The sequence below is a fragment of the Amblyomma mixtum genome, chromosome 3 (assembly GCF_055824585.1).
Source record: "Amblyomma mixtum isolate Tamu chromosome 3, ASM5582458v1, whole genome shotgun sequence".
NCBI classification, from domain to species: Eukaryota; Metazoa; Arthropoda; class Arachnida; order Ixodida; family Ixodidae; genus Amblyomma; species Amblyomma mixtum.
In genome coordinates, this window is record NC_143014.1 from 166,028,843 (window position 1) to 166,048,061 (window position 19,219).

At 47.8% G+C, this 19,219-nt stretch overlaps 1 protein-coding gene across 2 annotated transcripts in view; it reads right to left on the reverse strand.

Moving 5' to 3' along the window:
• Nucleotides 1-19,219, reverse strand: part of LOC149352617 (sushi, von Willebrand factor type A, EGF and pentraxin domain-containing protein 1-like) — a 236,746-nt gene that overhangs the window by 37,341 nt on the left and 180,186 nt on the right. For both annotated transcript variants that reach the window (XM_089581799.1, XM_089581798.1), the window contains 2 exons: nt 13,390-13,527; nt 3,084-3,371 (listed from right to left, as the gene is read on the reverse strand). In XM_089581799.1, the coding sequence (XP_089437925.1) occupies nt 3,084-3,371; nt 13,390-13,527 (426 nt within the window). The remainder of the gene's footprint in view (nt 1-3,083; nt 3,372-13,389; nt 13,528-19,219) is intronic.

Genomic DNA, 19,219 nt, shown 5'->3' on the forward strand with positions numbered 1-19,219 from the left:
ACGGGTGAGGGCCAAGGCATACCGTTTTGTCACAATAATGAATCCGTTGCCGAGTGAGCGCCGCGGCGTGCGATGGCAATAACCCACTGGCAGCAGCAATTGAAGCACCTTTCGCGTTTTTTCTTATCAAGCAGCGAAGACGACGGAAAGGCGAAGACGACAGCAGCCTTTTCAGCGGCTGTTTCAGGATGGGCTATATGCATGCTTCATGCTTCCAGGATAGACAACCAGGGTCCTTAATTTGTAATAATTCACTCAGCCTTGCATTTCATTCGGCCATGACGTCAATGTGACGAAACTACAGCAGGTAGGAAAGTATACTACTAACCACAGACACAGCCGGTCTGGTCGCGGCGCCGCCGCATCCGGACCGGTTGAGTCACACGAACTCAGTTTCTTTGCCGAGACTGCATTAGCAGTGATAAAGCTCGTCGGGCGCGTCAAACGTGTCGTCGTCCTTCGCCACTCGTGGGCGTCGGTGCCGGGCAGTGCGACATGGGTTCGAGACGCGTTAATTCAAGCAGGTGGCATCTTGGGCGTGTGTCTGTGTCTGTCACAACCAGCATGACGTCTTGTCTAGCGTCCCACGACAATGGAAGCAGAGACCAGTGGCAGTGGGCAAAATGGATTGTAAAGGAAATGGATCTTTACAGAACATGGCCCCAGGCCGAGAAATGTCCGAGTAAGAATCCATCCTTACGATACCAGAACGTACGGGCATGTTTGTTGGCCTCGACATAGCGAACGGCGATATAGAAGCAAAACGGCACAGATATTTCACAGTGGGCAAGCAGGAACTCCGGCAAGTGGTATGCCATACTCCGCAACTATGACACACTGACAGAAACTGGTAGCTTCAGGAAAGTATACGCCAGCGCAGTATACGGGTGTCAGCCTAGGAAGCGACGAAAACCGCTATTCTGGCTTTCATGCAAGCTCACTTCCCAAGCAAGTGCGCTTAACGTGACCACCCACACAGAGTTACGTAAACAAGCGTGTGGGGAGAACTCTAGAGAATATCACGGGCATTGCATACGCATTTAGAAGAGAGGGATTTGCAAACCCGCCTTGACTACTTGAATTAAATCTTCATAAACAAGAGAGCAATCTGACGTCCTGAAAAGTGTAGTGTGGTCAGATGACGGGAGCTTTTCCCGCATTGCTCAAGACAATCTTCGGAGTGCCAACTAGGAAGGCGCCTCAGACTCAGCCTCAGGTGCTCTCCGCTACATCGCGTGCGGCTGCGTCTAGCTGCAATACACACGTACGGTAGAAATGGGCTCTGTGGGTACGAAAGAAATGGCGTGAAATTATCAACGACAGTTGCAGACTGCAAATTGCTGATCGCGTTCTCGCGCCTACACAAGATGTTTCACCTAAAATTGTCAGCAATTTTTAAACCTGAGCGTTTTGAGTTAGAAGAGCGCTTTTTTCGGCATAGCATTGTCTTTGGTCAAATGTTTAGGGGAATCCAACAAAGGAGTAGATTTGTAATAAGGGAGTAATTACTCATTGGAATCCACCCAAGCGCAGCCATACGGCTACAAAGGGCATCTATACAGCTTTCTCATTAACTTCGCAGTTAGAGAATAATTCGTCCTGGTCCGAGGTCCGAACCCGCGACCACTGCAAACAAGCTTGAGGCGTTACAATACTCCAGCTTATTATTTCGCCTTGTGATACGCTTCTTGTTTCGGTCCCAAGAAAACTTTTTAACAAAGGGCTGCCTTTTTCTCGCGAAGGAATTCTGTGTGGTGATCATAAATGTTGGCGGAGCTCCACACATACTTATTTTATCCGGCTGTAGTTCGTCTCGCTCTGAATAAAGTCACCAGCGCAACAAGACAGGCCCGATATAGAGAAAAAATTCAGGGGGGCACTTCATTGACCTAACGTGCGGTGAGGCGAAAGCCTTAAGCGCGGTGTTGCTGCTTGTGTCACTGATGCGTTGTTAAGATGTTAGGCTTCACCACTAAGAGTGAAACGCGACAGCGTCTTACAAAGCTGTCAGGGAGTCCATAGAACGCCATCGCCCGTTCGGTTCTACGCCCTGCTCGTCGGTAAATTGGTTTTTGAGGAAAGGAAATGCATCTGTCTCGCATATCTGAGTGGACACCTAAACCTCACCGTAACGGGAAGGGAGGAAGATGGGAGGGAACGAAGACACCGTATTGACTACGCGCCTTTGTTCATTCCAAACCATCGAGCTAGCATGGCGGAGTGGTTAGCATGCTCGTCTCGCACTCCGGAGAACGGGGTTCGATTCCGGAATTTGACCAATTTCCTACTAGGTTTTATTTATTTATCTGGCCTGACTAGAATGGTTAATTATGCTAATGTGGTAATTAAGCAATTAACTAAACTCGGTCCCGCTTACTTGGAGCATCACTATACGATCGCTTTAATTGGTTGCATGGTTACTAGCCTAAGTAGAATTGGTCCCATTTGAAATTCGCGCACTGTGACGTCACGACCGTTTCGACCAATTGAAAAGCGTGACATTTCTGTCGACAAGTCCTGCTTACAACGACGAGGCATTAAAGGCTTCCGCCTTAAAATGCACTACGGCTGCTGACTTCCAAATGTTTAATCAAACAAAACAAGAACAAATTTATGTATAGGAACACATGCGTTCCCGCCGGCCGACTTTCCTCGCTGTTGAACCAACTAGTCCGCAAGCCCTTACTACTAAATGGCATTTTTTTTTCTGCTCGGGAGTGTGCACCGAGTATGAAAGCTCAGCAGGATGCATGGTTTGAAGGAGAGGAAGCTCAAAAAAAGAAAAAAAAAGCAGAGCGCACAATCACCGAAAAACTATGCCACAGGAGCATGTCCCATCGCTTTTCCTCTACAGTGTGATGTCTTTTTTTTCTTTTGCGCTTCGTCTCCTCCAAGATATGCACCAATTTACCCTTCAGCTTGTTTAATTAAGGAGGATGCACCTCTCATAAATTTGAACATCATTACCACGGCTATCTGTCAGTCACGCGTACTGGCGTGCGCTACAGCGAATCATGTGGATGCTTGCGGTCTTGGATATTTTTGTTTTCTGTGCGTATATAGCTGCGCGGCATGTCACTCACCGGTTCCTTCCGGAGTCGAAATGGCTGCACCCGATGGTCCTGCCGGATTCGGGGTCTGCGACCCAGTCTGCTCACTTTGGGGCGAGGCGGCATGAATAGTTGAGGCTCCCGATTCGGGCTCGCATCTGGGAATGTCACTGCTCCATACTCCGTGCCCAAGACAGTGCACGTACTGTTTTCCGACTATTTTGTACCCCTCCACGCACGTGAAATGGTATGTGTGTGGATTCCTTCGCGTTATTTGGAGGCCTTCCGCATTGCTTGTGATGGGGGGACACCTATAGGAGTCTAGCGCAATGCAGAAAAAAAAAGAGAAGAAAGACATAACGGTTAAAAATAAAAGACATAATGGTCTCAGAATCATAACCTTATAAAAGAACTAACTGTGCAGTTCAGGCTTGTTTGTTCGTTATGACGGAAGCGTACAGCGGACCAAGGGGAGGAGGACACAAGAAAGGCACAAGGGGCACACGAGCGTTGACTTAGAAAAACTGCTGTAAGTCAGCGCTCGTGTGTTCCTTGTGTCTTCCTTTCTTGTGTCCTCGTCGCTTGGCGCACTGTACGTCTCCGTCATAAAAGGAGCTCTGATTTACATCACTACAAAGATAATTAAAATCGTATCAGTTCCACATCTGCTCGAAGTACTGCACTGCCAGCGGTGTCTGGGAAAAAAATATTCCACTCGATGGTGAAATTCAAGTGGGGGGTGCCACGACATGCATAGTGCTAATGCTAACGAACGAAGAACGTTTTGCCGATAGTTCACACATGGGCTGCTATGTGTGAATTACAAAAAAAAAATGTTGCGTTACCATGTGCAGTATCTGTGTACATAGAGGGACACGAGAAACGGCTCTTAACGCGAATATAAGTAGGTTTCACTGTGAAGCGGACAAAATGCGCAGAGAGTTCAAAAGGAAGAGCCTGAAGCCATACTCCTACTTCGCGGTGAAGCCTGCTTCTCTCCGCGTTAGGAGCCAGCTTAAAGGGGCTCTGAAAGAGGCTCTCAAAAAGGTGCGATATTCCTGGGATGTTAAAGGACGCCGCTTCACGAATATACTCTAGCAAGAATTTTTTAGATGCGCTTCGTAGAAGTTGAGTTATCTCTAGTCAAAATTTCTATTCAAGACGGTCCTCGCGCCTTGCCCTCGCGTCTCATCACTTTTGCATGAGCAAAGGTCGGTGCTCCTTGCGCGGGAATTCCCCGGGGAGGGGAGCTTCGTGACCTGCCGGAGCGACGCTGCTGACTGGCCGCCGCCACGGTAGCTGCGTGACGCCTGACAGGATCTAACCAATGGCCATACCTGAACCGAATTACGCAGGTGCGTGCGACGGAGGAGGGCGAGCACGAAAAAGACTCCGGAAAGGATGTCTGCTGCGTGTAGGCGTGTATTGTTTGGCTCAGGCGTTCAGGACGAGAGAAAGGAGTGGTTCGGCCAGTTTATATACTCTCTTCAGAACATGTTTAAGAGTACCTTTAACCATTTCTCGTGTTCCCATGAAGTGTGGCATAATCTACATATATTGCAAAAATTTAATCAAGTAAAGACTAAAAGTCAGCAGTTTTCTGTCGTCGTCTATTTTTTCTTCATCGCTGTATGCGCTTGCGCTAGCACAATGCAGTCTTAGCGAAAACTGACTGCTTGCCACTCTTATCGGCAGAAAAGACGCACGTGAACAGGAAACGCGATATCTGCAGCTAATAGATGGATGGAGGGAGCAGCAACGTTGTAGTATTTGGCTGAAAAGGTGGCGCAAGTCGATTCCGACCTAGGGGGTTGTTTTGTGCGGAGAGAGCAAACTGCAGAAATGACAGCGCAACGGAGCACCATAAACTAGTACTGTGGCGTCCATCATACAGGCTGTTTCAACGAAGGTGACCAAGCATATTTAAATATAGGCTTTTCGAGGTGCAAGGATGGCGCCTGCGGCATTGTAATACCTGTACTTGTGAACATAAGAAAATAGGTGAATCTTGTCAACTATTAACCTAGTTAACTGATTTTTAATTAGTCAACCGCAACATTCCGGCGCATGGTTGCAATTAGAGCTGTGTAGCTGGCAGTTAGTATTAGAGATTTCACTTTATATAGTTTCAAAAACGCCATTATCTTCGGCACTGTGGCTCAACAAATTATGGCCTTTGAGTGCGTGCTTCAAACATCGCACGTCTTTGGCCCCCAGTGTTTTTTCCAACCCCTGCTGCTACAGGGCTCTTGTCTGCTCGCTGCTCCAGAGCAGGCTCGAGACAGAAGGTCACGTGACGCGTGCGTCACGGACTGCCGTCAAGCGATGGGCGGTGCAGATGTGCAGGGACACTGAATTACATTACGTGTGTGAATGCGATAGCCCAGAGCCTTGTCTACGAGCGCGGGGATTCCCTACTACACAAGTCGGTCTTGCTTATGGCTCCATGACAACTGTATATGCGGAGCCGTACATCTCCAAGCGCCCCTTCCGACTGTCGCGGTGCCGACTCGCCCGCTGCGGAACCGCCAGAGCTGCTGCAGCCGCCGTTGCGAGCCTACGGTGATCACGTGAAGCTCACGTAACACCCTGCGCCAGCCATTGACTTTCCAGACAGTCGAGGCTCGGTTTTTGCTCCGATGGTGCTAAATTTTTTTGAGGCACAGAGCTGAAGGTGTTCGCGCATTCGAAATTTTGTAAATGAATGAGGCCATTATTACCTGCGGCCAGCTACATATCTGCAATTGCTATCTGGTATAGTTTAAAAGTTGATTGCTAGAAATTAGTTAACGAGGTTACTAAACCGGATTCACCTGGTCTCTGATGCTCGCCGACACTAGTACTGCAATAGTACAACTAGTACTACTAATAGTACTAATACTAATAGTACTAGTAGCAATAGTATTAGTATTAATAGTACTACTAGTACTACAATAGTAGGACACTAGTACTAGTACTACACTAGTACTACGCGTCAGGTGCCCATCGCTATATCTCAAAAAGCCGATTATTAAATATTGACGCGACAGCATTACCTTGCTCATTGTGCGAAAACCCCGCCGTCATCAGAAACCCGTGGTTGAAACGCGGCACGCAAATGACGTCATCACCCCTCCTGGAGCAACAGGCCGGCGACGTCCCCACCGCCACATACCTCAAAGCGCGACTGAGATGTCCACTGACCCAGGGAGCCAGTTATGCGCCTTTCTTTTCCTAGAAATCAACTGAGTCTAAACCATCCGCTTGTTTTGAGATAAGGAAGGGCGCATGACTGCTTCAATTTGTAGGTGGACGCCACCGCCCACTCACAACACAACTGAGGTTTCCGCTCACTCAGTGAGCCACTTACACTTGCTCTCGCATTTACACATCGTAAGAATTGCTTAGGTCCCCACATCATTTTTCTGGTTCACTTTCGCTGTAACAGCCAGTATACCTTTTGGTGTAAATCTAAGACGTTCATTTCATTAGACTGCTACGAATATTTTGGTGCGAAAAAAGGCTGGCGACGCGACCGCTGACAGTAAAACTAAAGTCCCTCAATGAAGTAAAAGTAGCGAAAAGCTGTGAACTTTCCGACACTCCTCCTCTCTTAACGCGCCGCCGGGAAATCGAGCCTCTCATTGGCTGAGGCGCCGTGGTCACGTGTTAGCGCGCGCTTTTTGGCTCCGCAGCAGGCGCCGGCGCCATCGTCGGGGGTAGAAATCGCGCTTCGTTTCCTTTTGGTGCAACACACTTTTGGTGGAAGCGTTTCCCCAGCTTTGATGGTGTCTACACTCTGCGGCGACGCCAAGCGTTTGTTGCGCTTGCGGGTACAACAACCGAGGAGGCAGTGGGAAAGCTTTTTCGTCATTCTCTCTCTCTCTCTCCGTCCACAAAAAGCAATGCGGCTCGCCGAAATGTTTGGCTGCATAGGATCGGCCGGGAAAACATTGATAATGAGCTGGATCCGCATCTTTTCGATGCGAGTGCCGCTCTCCATTTGTGAGTCACGCTTTTTTCGGAGGATTTGGTGTGAAGCGCGAGCGACTGCAGTCTTTCTTCGCTGTTAATGCCGTTTGGCATGGTTGTAGATTGATTCGTTCGCTCGCGGGCTACAAAAGCCTTGCTTTTTGTTGTCTTAGCCCCGCCGTTCACTCTGCTGGCTCTGCTACGGTCTGCAGGCGTAGCTTTGATGTAGCGCGCGTTACGTGGCGTATTCGTGGTTGCAGTCAGACTCGTTCGCGGGCTCGACACAAAACTTGCGCTTCATGTTGTTTGAACTCTGCTGTTTACGCTGCTCGCGGTGCAGTTCTAGCTTTCATGTTGCGCGCATCGCTGGACGTATTTGTTTTGTTACAGTTGGACTCCTTCGATCACGAACTCGATACCAAAGGGGCGGTTCTCTCTGTTCATGCTGCTCGTGGTGCAGGACTAGCATTCATGCTGCGCGCACTGCTGACCGTGTTTGTTCTGGCAGGGTTCATACCAAAATCGGTCGTTAGTGTGCATAGGCATAGTAACCGTACTATCGCTTGAATACTCGATATCTGCTTGGTAAATACCTGAGAATGCATGCGAGGACCTCCGTGAAACATAGTTGCCCAAAGCGATTAGTGAACTGCGGCAGTCCAGACTGCTACACATTATGCATGGCAATTACACGATTGAAGACAACGTCCTCTTATAATGCTATTATTGCGTATGCTGACCCAAGATAACAATCACTTAAACAAACATTCTAGTGAGTCGTGCAGCGCTGTAGCTGCGCCTGATGCAGCGGTTAAAAGCCTTTTTGGGTTGCTGTTATGCACCCCAAACAATTAACCCTACATTAAAATTCTTCTGGTCCCAACCGCGTTACAGTGCGTAACTAGGGCACCGTAATCACGTAGTTATTTACAAACAAACAGTAAGGGACTACCGTCAGTCGGTTCCTTTTAACGTTAGCCTGCGAAGTGTCCGAGATATACAGTAATTTCGAAATAATTTAAGCTTTCCTGCACTGAAAAAAAAATTAAAACTGCGACGCAGAACCGATTGCACGAGCAAACGCGCTTTCGAGAAAATAATATATTATGGCAGCATTACGCCGCCATCCATTCATATAAAGCCTAGGCCGCACGTCTAGTCGTATGTCGTACCACTTCCTATTGGCGAACTTAATTTTTGATTAAGATTTGGCAAAAGACGCCGGTCGAAAAACAACATTCCGAGGATGTTCACTGCTGTGCCTCGAGCTCGCTCGCGCATGCTATTTCCACTGTTTGCGCCGCAATCAAAGCAATCGCAGTACAAAAAGTTCCGATGAAGGAGTGCAACATAGGTCGGGGCAGTTGTTTGAGTATACCTATAATTTGTTTAATCTCCCGTACCATGGTCGCACTGCGGCTGAGTGGAAGGCCGAAAATGGAAACAACTGATTCGAGCCCGCGGTCCACTGCGTGCCAAAGCGCGAGCGTTGGGAAACAACACTCTGAGGATATTCTCAACCGCGTGCGCCACCACCATCGCTTGCACCAAATCAAATCGATCGCAGCACAAAAAAGTTTCGATAAATGAATCCAACGCTGCTGGGGGCAGTTATTTCCGTAACTAATTTTTTAATCTCCCATGCCATGATCTCATTTCGAGCGAAGCCAATGCAGAAAACGCACGCGCCGTCTACTGCGCGCCAAAGGGCGAGCGCTGGGAGCGTCTGCTAGCTTCACACGGCCTAGGTGCCGCCACCGTCGGCGCCCGGGAGGAGCCGAGAGAAGGAGCGCCGGCATCGGAGGAGGAGGGACGAGATGTCGTTGCATTTAGTTTGAGGGGCTTTAGGTAAAACTAGAGTTACTGTATATGCTACCAAAGGTAGCAGAGTTGCGCGTCTGTTTTCAAAACGCCGCTCGCGACTCCATTGGTAGAGCGCCATCACGTGGTGTCCAAGCAACCGTGTACTGCGGAGAAGACGACGCTCGATGGGCAAAATCGTCCACTTTCCGGTTTTACCGGTGTCGAGTGCTCTCCCGCCGCCTCTGTTCCCCGATTCGAGACGGCCTGCAGCCTTTCTTCTCCCTGTAAGAGCCTCCTCGGTACGGTGCATGTTTTGCCCATCGGACCAGAAACACGTGCGCCGATGACGTAGGCCGGGAGAGGTCTATTCCCGACGCCGCCGCTGCAGCGAACTGGATTGACAGCCGGCCAAGTTCGAAGCGGATCCACTATATCCAACGGCTGTTTACGTTCGCTGCTGTGGGGTGTCTAGCGTGCGTAGCTCACGCCTTTTTTTGTTTTTTTTTTCCCCTAAAAGTTGCATTGAGGTTTCTTTACCGAAAACAGGCTGGAGTTGCGGATCTGCGCTTTTTCGTGTACACTGTTGAAACACTAAAATAGAGCTCCGCGTTGCGTATTTATCCCTGTTGGCATAAAACCTGAATGGCAAACAATTTTTAATCGAGGGAAACATGTTTAGGCATCTGATTGTTTACTTCAGATGGTAACGTTCATACAGTTTCGAGTAAACTGTATTTTGGATTTTTATACTGTCCTTTCTATAACTTTTTGCAGGGTTTCGTATTTAGTAAAGGAGACTATAAACAGGTTTTTTAACGCAGGTCCGGTGAATAAATGTTGCCGCAAAGATGAATGAATGCTGGATTTGCACGGCGTATTTAGAATACTGAGTCTGCCCTTAGGTTATCGGGTAAATAGTTCGGGGAAGTTGACTGTGGGAATCGCTTGCTGCCGCAGCTCACGTAACTCTAGGTAAAACTGCACCGCCGCCCCATCTAACGCGGCACTTGTGGTGCGGTCGCCTACGGCAAACGAGCTGGCGACATGCAGTACCAAGCGCGAGGGGTCGCTGTTTTTGGCCATCAGGTTGCGTGGGCACTTCGGCAGGTACGACGGGCGTTAAGGTTGCGGTGGTTAGGCAGATAACGAATCTCACCTGTCCCTGCGACGAACAGGCGCAGCATGCATTGTTGCCTCGACTGATTGCTGTTTACCTGGGCTGAAATAGAGCGCCTTATCTACAAATAAAAGCCAGCACTCCGAAAATGAGGCATTAAGGCGAAAAACGTTGTTTCTTTTTTCTCGAATAGTCACATATATTTTCGAAGCTGCGGGTCGTGAACACGATTCCTCCAGAGTAACGGGATCGCGTCTGGCGAAAATGAACTGCAATGCGTCCCATGTGGTTAACAAAAAATATGGCCACTTGCGAGCGACGCTATACACTAGCGTCAGTGAAAGGATGAATGTTAGAAAACGGGATTTAGTCCGAGTGGAGGTTGGGGGAGAGGGATGACGATCAGTAGTGTGTTCGATGTCTTTGACTAATTCTCCCAATCGGTAATTCGTGTGACGTAGACGCGGTTCCTGCTGGGAAGAGCGGGGTTTCTATGGGGATGGGGGGCTGTTTACCTGCAGACGACTCGCGCCATACAACTTGGTAAGGGGAGTGCGGGGGGGGGGGGGGGGGGGGGGCATAACAGGTATGGGGGAGTGAAGAGCAGTGGAGGGAGTGGGAAGTGGTTATGTGTTCGATTTGCGTGACTAATTATCTCGATATCATGCCTCAGAATTCTCAAGATGTTGTGACGGCTTCTGTGGGAGGGAGAAAGGGGTGGTCGTTTTATTAGTGTCAGCCAGTCTACGCTGTAAAATTGGCGTGAAATCTATTAACAGCAGGCGGACGCTGTCAGACATAGGACAGCCTGGTGACAATATATCATCTACTGTTGCGAATCGGGTCCGGAGTGGTTTCCTCGCAAGAGCAAGGACGAGGAGTCAGGGAGGTTGAGCAATAAATCAACAAGGCATATCTGTTTACACTAATTACATCGTGTAGCAAATAAAGAAAAAACTGTACAGGAAGAAACGATATGATGAAGGAAATACGACGGACGAAGCAGTCGGGCGCTCTCAAATAGCCGTTTCGTCTGCACTTCCCGCCTTTTCCGCCAATGAGCAGGGCTCCTTCGTGGGCGCTCCCTTTGGGTCGCGACGTTTAAATTTTTCTCAGAGCTGTTGCTGGGGGGACTTCCTTTTTTCCCTTGACCTTCGAGAACATCCGGCATGAATCAGACGCGAACGCAGTGGTTCTTAGATCCGCCTCGAGCCTCCAGGAATGGCAGCACCACGGTGGTTATCTAAGCAATGCCATGGGTGGTTCGAACAAACCACAGCTGTAGGACGATCAGGTGACGGCGGGCTCCCGGAGAGGGGAGGGGGGGGGGGGGGGGGTACGTTGTCATGTCTCCCGAACCCAGGCAGACACGGTGCGTCAGGCATTCGCTGCTCGTTAACTAGCCTGTTCGGAGATTAGCATACAAAGGAAAGAAAAAGAGGGGCTCTTTGTACATGACGGAAGCCAACAGTCACCGAGACCATGGAGCATAGAGGATGTTTTTATTTAATTTTTATTTTTATTTGTGGTGTTTATTAATGGGAGATTGATAGGGTATTTATTTTTAAAGATAACTGATTAGAAACCAGAAGAAAAAACAACCACATGCCGCCTGCGTGGAACCGGCGCCATGAAATATGATAAAAAACATCCCCTTTCCTCCTTGGTCTCAGGTGACTGCTGGTCTGAGATGGGCTCTCGTGGCTGTATTAAGGCGAAGGCCTTTAATGGCTCATACTTTCGTCCATTAACAAAGCTTGTCAAACGCGTTTAACTCGCGAACTAAAAAGGATAGAAGAAAACCAATGGTTGCTTCAGGTAGAGAAGGAAAAAATGAACCTAGAAGCCAAGTTTTGATGACTGTCGATTAACTAGTTAATTAATTATTGGCAAAATGTCAAAATTGCGTCGAAATAGCGCAAACGATGATATAGCCACGGGGACGGTGTTACGTCACATCCACCGGAAGTCGTGACGGCATAGCGTCCTCGGATTTCGCCTCTCAGCAGTTAAGTTGCCAAAGTGTCCTCGCAATTTTTTGTGTCACTCCTCAGGTGCAGAAATCTCTCGGACGCTTGTGACAAGCGGGTTTTTTCGTAGAAGCGGTCCCCTGTGACTCGCCAGTCGTCGGCTAAGTGGTTCGGGCGTTAAGGCAACCCGGATGAAGGTAGGGTCACAGCGCTACCCACACCACAAATACACACCACACACACCACAATGCGAAGAGGGCACGCTTCATCGCGCGTTGTGCCTCGCCGAATTGCACCCATGACATGGTGCGCTTATTGTTGGATATCAACGACTTGCTCGCCGGAAGCGCAGAAACACACACTGCTCAACACCACCCAACACCACAGTGCACTGTTAGAAGCGCGGCGATGCAGTTCTGCCTCTTTTTCACAGCTGTTGCGTACCCCGCCTTATTTTGTGGCCTGTTTTATGTGCATTCTCCTTAGATATCGCAGGTAAACTCCGGTTGCTTGTTACCTTCTCGCACGAATCCAGCACACTTGATGTATGTTGGACTGCTCTAAAAAAAAAAAATACTGAGACTCATTTCGGCACCGCACGAATGAGGTGCACAGACCACACTAGGTATGTCCCTGTTATGTGTGAAGAGTGCAGGTAGACGGGGAGAAAGACAGCCTGCTTTGTTAAGAAAACAAGTCTTCTGAACGTAATTGACTCTTCACCCTTAAGCTATTACAAGCCCACGAAGTCTGCCGTTTCCCCAGACTTACCTGGACACGCCAGGATCTCAGCGAAGATGGGTCGTACCCACATGTCTGCATGCCTGAGTGGGGCTTTATTGATCTCATGGTAAGTCGCCGAAACAGCATGGCTGGGATACTGCGCAGCCTGACGCATCTCTGCAGTTACCGGGGGTGCCTACGGACCACCGTGTCCAGTACTGCTCACGTTTGTTAACGTGATGTGATCAATGAACAAACATGATATCAATTTGCTCCCGTGGAGTGTCGTTGCTCGCTCGAGCTACCCCCTCCTGCACCGTTGGCCTTCTGGCATGCCACAGGGACCTTTCACCACGCTCCCCTCAGCTCCCGCTTCTTCGCTCCCGCGACCTGTGCCGCCATGCTTTGCGGCGCGACGTCGGCAATGATCCGCCGCTGTGGTGTGCCTATTGCATGTTAATAATTATCTACCATCGTCATCAGCCTAAGTACATCCACCGGAGGAAAAGGCCCCTTCCACTCAGCTTTAATTAGTCCCGTCCTATGCCAACTGTTGCCACCTCATCACATCCACGCAGGCTTCCCAATCTCGTCCGCTCGCGTAACTCTGCATCCCCTTGCTACGTTTGAGTAGCGACCAGTATTGCCTAGAAGGATTCAAGTTACCCGGTGCGTTTCTGCTCAAAAAGATTGACTTCTTGGTACGTCGTCCTCTCAAAGCTATCGTTACCTGTACAAATAGTGAAGTAAGGTGTAAAATGATGTGCATACTTACGCTGACCCAGCACAGTGATTTGCCGTGAACCACTCGTCGCTGTTACGTGACGGTGACGGCAGGTGATGTTAGCCGACGCGTTCCAGGTAAGGCTGAATTTCATCCACACGGTATTTTTTCCCTTCCAGGTTGGGAAAGCTACAGGAGAAGCAGGTTTGTTCAAGCATAAGCAATAGTCCACTTTAGAATAAAAATAACAAGGACATGTCAATGACCCCCCCCCCCCCTCCATTCAGACAGATATGTACAGTTGAACGTCATTACAACGACCTTATGTGACAGTGTTTTCAAGTTTTTTTCGTCGTGACCGTATCTTGCGTACTGATGGCGGGGTGCTGATCGCTGCACGTGATGGTTGAGTTCTTGTATTTTAGATATGCCTTTGAAGTTAGAAATAGTGTGTGTACGTATCACTCTCAATTATCGCGATTTTATTTTTCTCGTATATTATCGCCCACTCAATACCTCTATAACATTATTTCTGAGCTACATGAGGTATTAAACCAGATGATTGTCCCATTCCATTCAAGTCCATTCTTTCTTCTTGATGATTTAAATTTTCCAGCAGTTAACTTGGATGAACCTCCACCCATATCTGACGGTTAACCCGAGTGCTTGTATTTCATTAACTTCTGCCAGTATTTTAATTTTAGGCAGCTTGTTGTGCTACACAGCATTCTGTTAACGTCCTTGATCTCATTCTGATTACTACACCTCACCTTGCTTCGTGTGTAAGGTATATGACTAGTTTAAGTGATCACTGCCTCATTTATTTCGAACTGCACCCTTCTGTTCTCGCTACCGAAACGCTAAAACTTCAACGTCAGACTAACTATATACACCGCGAACTGATGAATTTCATCGCTGACTTCATTCCAGGTTCCCAGGCTCACTCTGCCGAAGAAAATGGGGCTTTGTTCAAAGAAAAATTAAATTTCTTGATTAATAAATTTATCGCTCAGACACGCATTATATCTACCTTTGATGCTTTGGCTTAACGCGTGCCTGCGACGCCTGCTGAAGAGAAAGCAAAGACTATATGGGCGGGCCAAGGCAACACAAACATCTGATCGCTGGCAAGGTTATTCTGCCGCCAACACGGAGTAAAAGAAAATTGTGCCTGAGAGAGAAAGAATTCCATCAGCTCACGCGCCTTTCTATTCTGAGAAATAATTCATGAAAAATTTGGAATGTGGTCAGCGCGAGTAAGAAGAATACAGCAGATCACTGCGATCATAGGAACTTTTTGCCTCGTGTCTTTCATCCACTTAGCCGACATTTTATCCTCGTCCTTGTACTTCCGACTTTCTGTCCATGAATCTGATAATCATCGACTCCAGTGGTGGATCATGTTTAATTGAAAGAAGATTTCAGCTTGCTCAGGTATCGATGGCATAACGACAAGGAGGAGGAGGAGGTAGAAGAGGAAAGGCAGGGAGATGCAAAATTCCTGAACAGCGCATCTGCCGGCTCGTCATTGACTCTTCGTGAAATCTTCGTACAACCATTAGAGTTGTTCCTTCCCTCTTGATTAGAAGGCGGGCAAGGTGTTTCCTTTACATAAATAAGGTAGCACTGATTCAGTACCTATTGGCCTATATCGTTACCCAGCGTGCTCTGCAAACTTCTTGAGCCCACAATTTACTCTTACCTTTCTGCTTTCTTTGAATCTCGGAACTTTCTCAATTCTTGTGAACAAGGCTTCAGATTTTTTTTTCGTGCGATACACAACTCTAATCTTCCTCTAATGATGTATTTCGCGCTATGGGTGCTAACGTTGTTGTGAACTGTATTTTTTTTTCAGATTTTGCTAAGGCGTTTGCCTCTTTTTCTCATGATTTGCTGCAATTTAAACTCAGTGCTTTCAATACGGACGACCAGGCATTAGGCTGGAAAAAGCAAGAAGTGGTAGGCGTTTAAGCACGAAAGCAGGTGTTAATTTTTTTCAGTTAGAGGGAACACTTTAGCTCCGCCTTAAAGGTAGGATGCAATCTTGGTTAATGCACATATATGCAGAATTGGTCATTCTCTACTTAACATTCGTAGATGGCGGCGAGTCCTCACCTGACTACCAGCGCAGTGGCCCAGCAGTTAAGCGATGCGCCACTGTAGTGGTAGGTGACTGTTTCTATCACAGCCGCCGGTCGGTAGGGGAACTTCGCGACCCATGTTGCTCTTCCCGAGCAGCTTTTCGCGCCGCTGGCGCGGCGCTGCTCCGAACATACCCGAGTTTACCCGAGTTACTACCTGACCTTATCGGAAGCTCGGGTAAGCTGCGTCCCTGTTGCTGGGCAACGGCACAGGAAAGAAAGATCGGACGGTTGACAAGATTTTCGGTCGCTGTTGGTGAGCGTATGAGCGCTATCGCACTAATATTTCCTTTCCAACCGTAGCCAAGAAGTCTCAGTTAATGATTATGACACAGCTATTTCCGCTAATTCTGGGGTACCTCAAGGTTTTGAATTATGTCCTTTCTTGTTTCGAAATTAACATTGAATGATCTACCTAATAAAGTTATCTACCGTATAAAACATTTCGCAGATGACTGCGTGCTGTATCGTTTAATTATTAATCCCTGCGATGAAGCATGGTTACATCCTGAGAGAATTTCTTCCCGGTGCAGCGAGTAATGCAAATACATGGGTATTTCTGGGCGCCCTCGTGTTAACACCTCTCACTGTCTTCTTAATGGCACTCAGTTATCGGCTGTTTCATCGTACAAATATCTGGGTGTTCACATAACACACTACCTTTCCTGAAAGATGCACGTGAGCGTATATAACCAGGCTAACCACAAATGCGGATTCTTGCGCCCCCATTTAACAGCTGCAAATAGCTTCGTGGAGATTAAAGGGGTGGAGACACCAGATTTTTGGCTGCATGGCGTGTTCTTTGTTTCAAAGGTTGCATATTGCCCTAGGACGCGTGCTACGCAGTACGCGGTTCATATATGCGCGGTAAATAATTTACTGTAGCATTTTTTACACTGAGCGATTTCGGTTTCGGTTTCTGAGTGCCGGGGTGTGTTACGACATCACGACGAGGGAAGAGCAGCAACCCTGGTCACATGGGCCCCAGAAGTTGTGACGCACGAATTGCTGCGTCGTCGGCTCTCGTACACATGCTGTGCATACCAGCGGATTTAGAATGCCCCTAAACTTGGTCGGTACTGCGACATGCTGAGAAAAGCCAAGCGCGCGAGGGACGTCGCAGAATTCTGAAAACAAGCGGCTCGCTTCGGCCGATCTCAGTCGGCATACCGGGTATGCCAACGCGGTTTCCGCGTTGTATTTCACTTTGCCCCGTTACGTCGACGCTGATGCTTGGCGGGCGTCTGTGTCGGTAGCTGCCAGCGCGCCAGTCGGCCGACCCCATAACACTGCGACACAAGGCCTCACTCTTCGTACCGACCAATACCCGTCGCTGTCTTCACTTGGCTCCGCCCGCGCATCCGCGCTGCGAGACTGCTCAGGGCCCCGTGGCTGCAGATTACGATGCATCGAGTGCCTTAAGTATATATCTACAAGCTAATTGAAAAACCGTTCTTCGCGGCAATGAACACCCATGTTAATTTGTCCACTCCATTATCAACTAGGCGCCACCACAGTTCAAACATTTCTCCACTTTACGCGCACTGACACGTATAAATACAGCTTCTTCCCAAGTACCACCGAATGCTGGAATTCCCTGCCCTGTGAAATTCGTTCACTTGTATTTCGGCAATTTTTTGCTGCCACTGAACGTCACTGACACCCTGTTTTGTTCCTTTTATATCGTATTTTGTTTGCACTTTTTTATGCATGCACGCTTGTATTTCACCAAACATTTTACACAATTTTTAAAGATATGCTTTTTCAGTGAGAAGTGCGCTTTTTCCGGCATAACACTGTCAGCGGTGCAGTGCACCACAATATAACTAAGACGTGCTAACCAGCAGGCTGGTTAACTTATATTCAATAGTTCACTTTTTAACTATTCTCTTAGGCACCTTAATATTGACAGGCGTGTATAGCCAACCGTAAGCAATATTCATATCACTTTCTATAATTTCGAAAACGCGGTTATGCTCGGCGCTGTTGCGCAACAAATTTTGGCTACATCGTACCTAAATACATGCGCTTTCGAGAAGCTCGCAGGCAAAGCAACCTCTCCAGTGCACATAAGTCGTCGAAATAGGTGAAATTTGTGGGAACACAGCGCCGAGGGTAAGCATGTTTTCGAAATTCTAAAAACTGATATAGATATTGCTTGCGGTCGGCTACAGGCCTCTAAATAATTAAGGAGCCCAACGGAATGGTTAGAAGTTAACGATTCAATATTAGTTAACCGACCTGGTAGCTCGCACGTCTTAGCTATATTCTGATGTATTGGACCGCCGACAAGACACGCAAAAAAAAGCACTCTTCTAATTCAAAAAGGCTATTTTTAAAAACTTTTATGCAGTCTTAAGTGAAACCCCTTGTATACACGTTTTCATGTATTCCATATCCCTGCTCCTGCCATAGCCCCTGCGGAGTGGCAGTATATGCGAATAAATAAATAAATAAATAAATAAATAAATAAATAAATAAATAAATAAATAAATAAATAAATAAATAAATAAATAAATAAATAAATAAATAAATAAATAAATAAATAAATTGTTGCTTGTTTAGCACACTCTCCATGTATTCGCTAAATGCGTGCCTCAAGTTAATTGTACTGGATTTAGCATTTGCCGCGCGAGTACCTACCTCCCCCAGGAATCCGCCTATGACGACGGCTGCATCTCAGCTCTGCTTCTGTTTACACATCTAGCTACGCCTGTAAAATCGGCATGAATTGTGAGCTGCGTTTTACTTAGGTGAAACAATCCGATCTGTTTTGCACCGGTTGTGCGTTTACTTGTTTAAGCAGTGCGATACCTCGGCAAGAATCACCGAAGAATGCGAGCTTCAGCCTGTGGAACGCTTCATAGCCAGGTTGTTGACAGCGTAAGAAAGGCGTTTCTCGCCCGTTGTAACTGCGTTTTGCGAAGTGTGCAACACTTGAATTTAAATTGGTTTATCTAGAAGTATGCTCGGCGCCCATTTTCGATGCTTAAAATGGCTTAATTTGTTGTCCTCAAGCGACGCCGGCGACTGCTATAGCTGCAGCCGCGGGTGCCTGCAGCATTGGTCGGCAGGCTGGGTCACACCGCCTATCAGCGGCGCTTCCCGCTCGATGTATTTGCGGCTTAAGATGCAAGCGATCCTCGATTTCATGCCATTGTTGTCAAAAATATGCTCGATGACCATTTGCATCCGCTAAAACTTGTGAACTCATTCTCCACAATCCCCGACACTGCACAAACGAACGCCGCGGACTCTCCATGCCTATCCATACCGCTGGTTAGTGTCGAAGAGTGAACACATGAAATGTAGTCGATCATTTCGCTTATTCGCACTACGGAGAAGGTGTGGACAAGAGCAACTAGTAACCGTCTCATCGACGTGAATGTTTCGCTCGGCCGCGCGCCGGCTGGTGCCGCAGCAACGGCATATTTGCCGGAATTCAATAATAATTAGAATGGATTGGAATAGATTGGCGAGTGGGACAAGAATGCTACTGCATTTCTTTCGCATCAAGCCTTCTGATCGCTCCGAATTTTTTTCCCGATAATTTTAGCAGGAAAACTTCGCGGAAAGAGAATTGTCTTGGGTTTTCAAGGAGTGTGAAAATCCGATTTTTTTTTCATTTTTTCCAGATTTCTGGACTTTCTAAACTGGTGCAAAGTACTGAAAAAATTGCCAGAAAGAGAGAATCTGGATTACTGCATACAACATCACTGAATGTTAATGCGAAATGTATA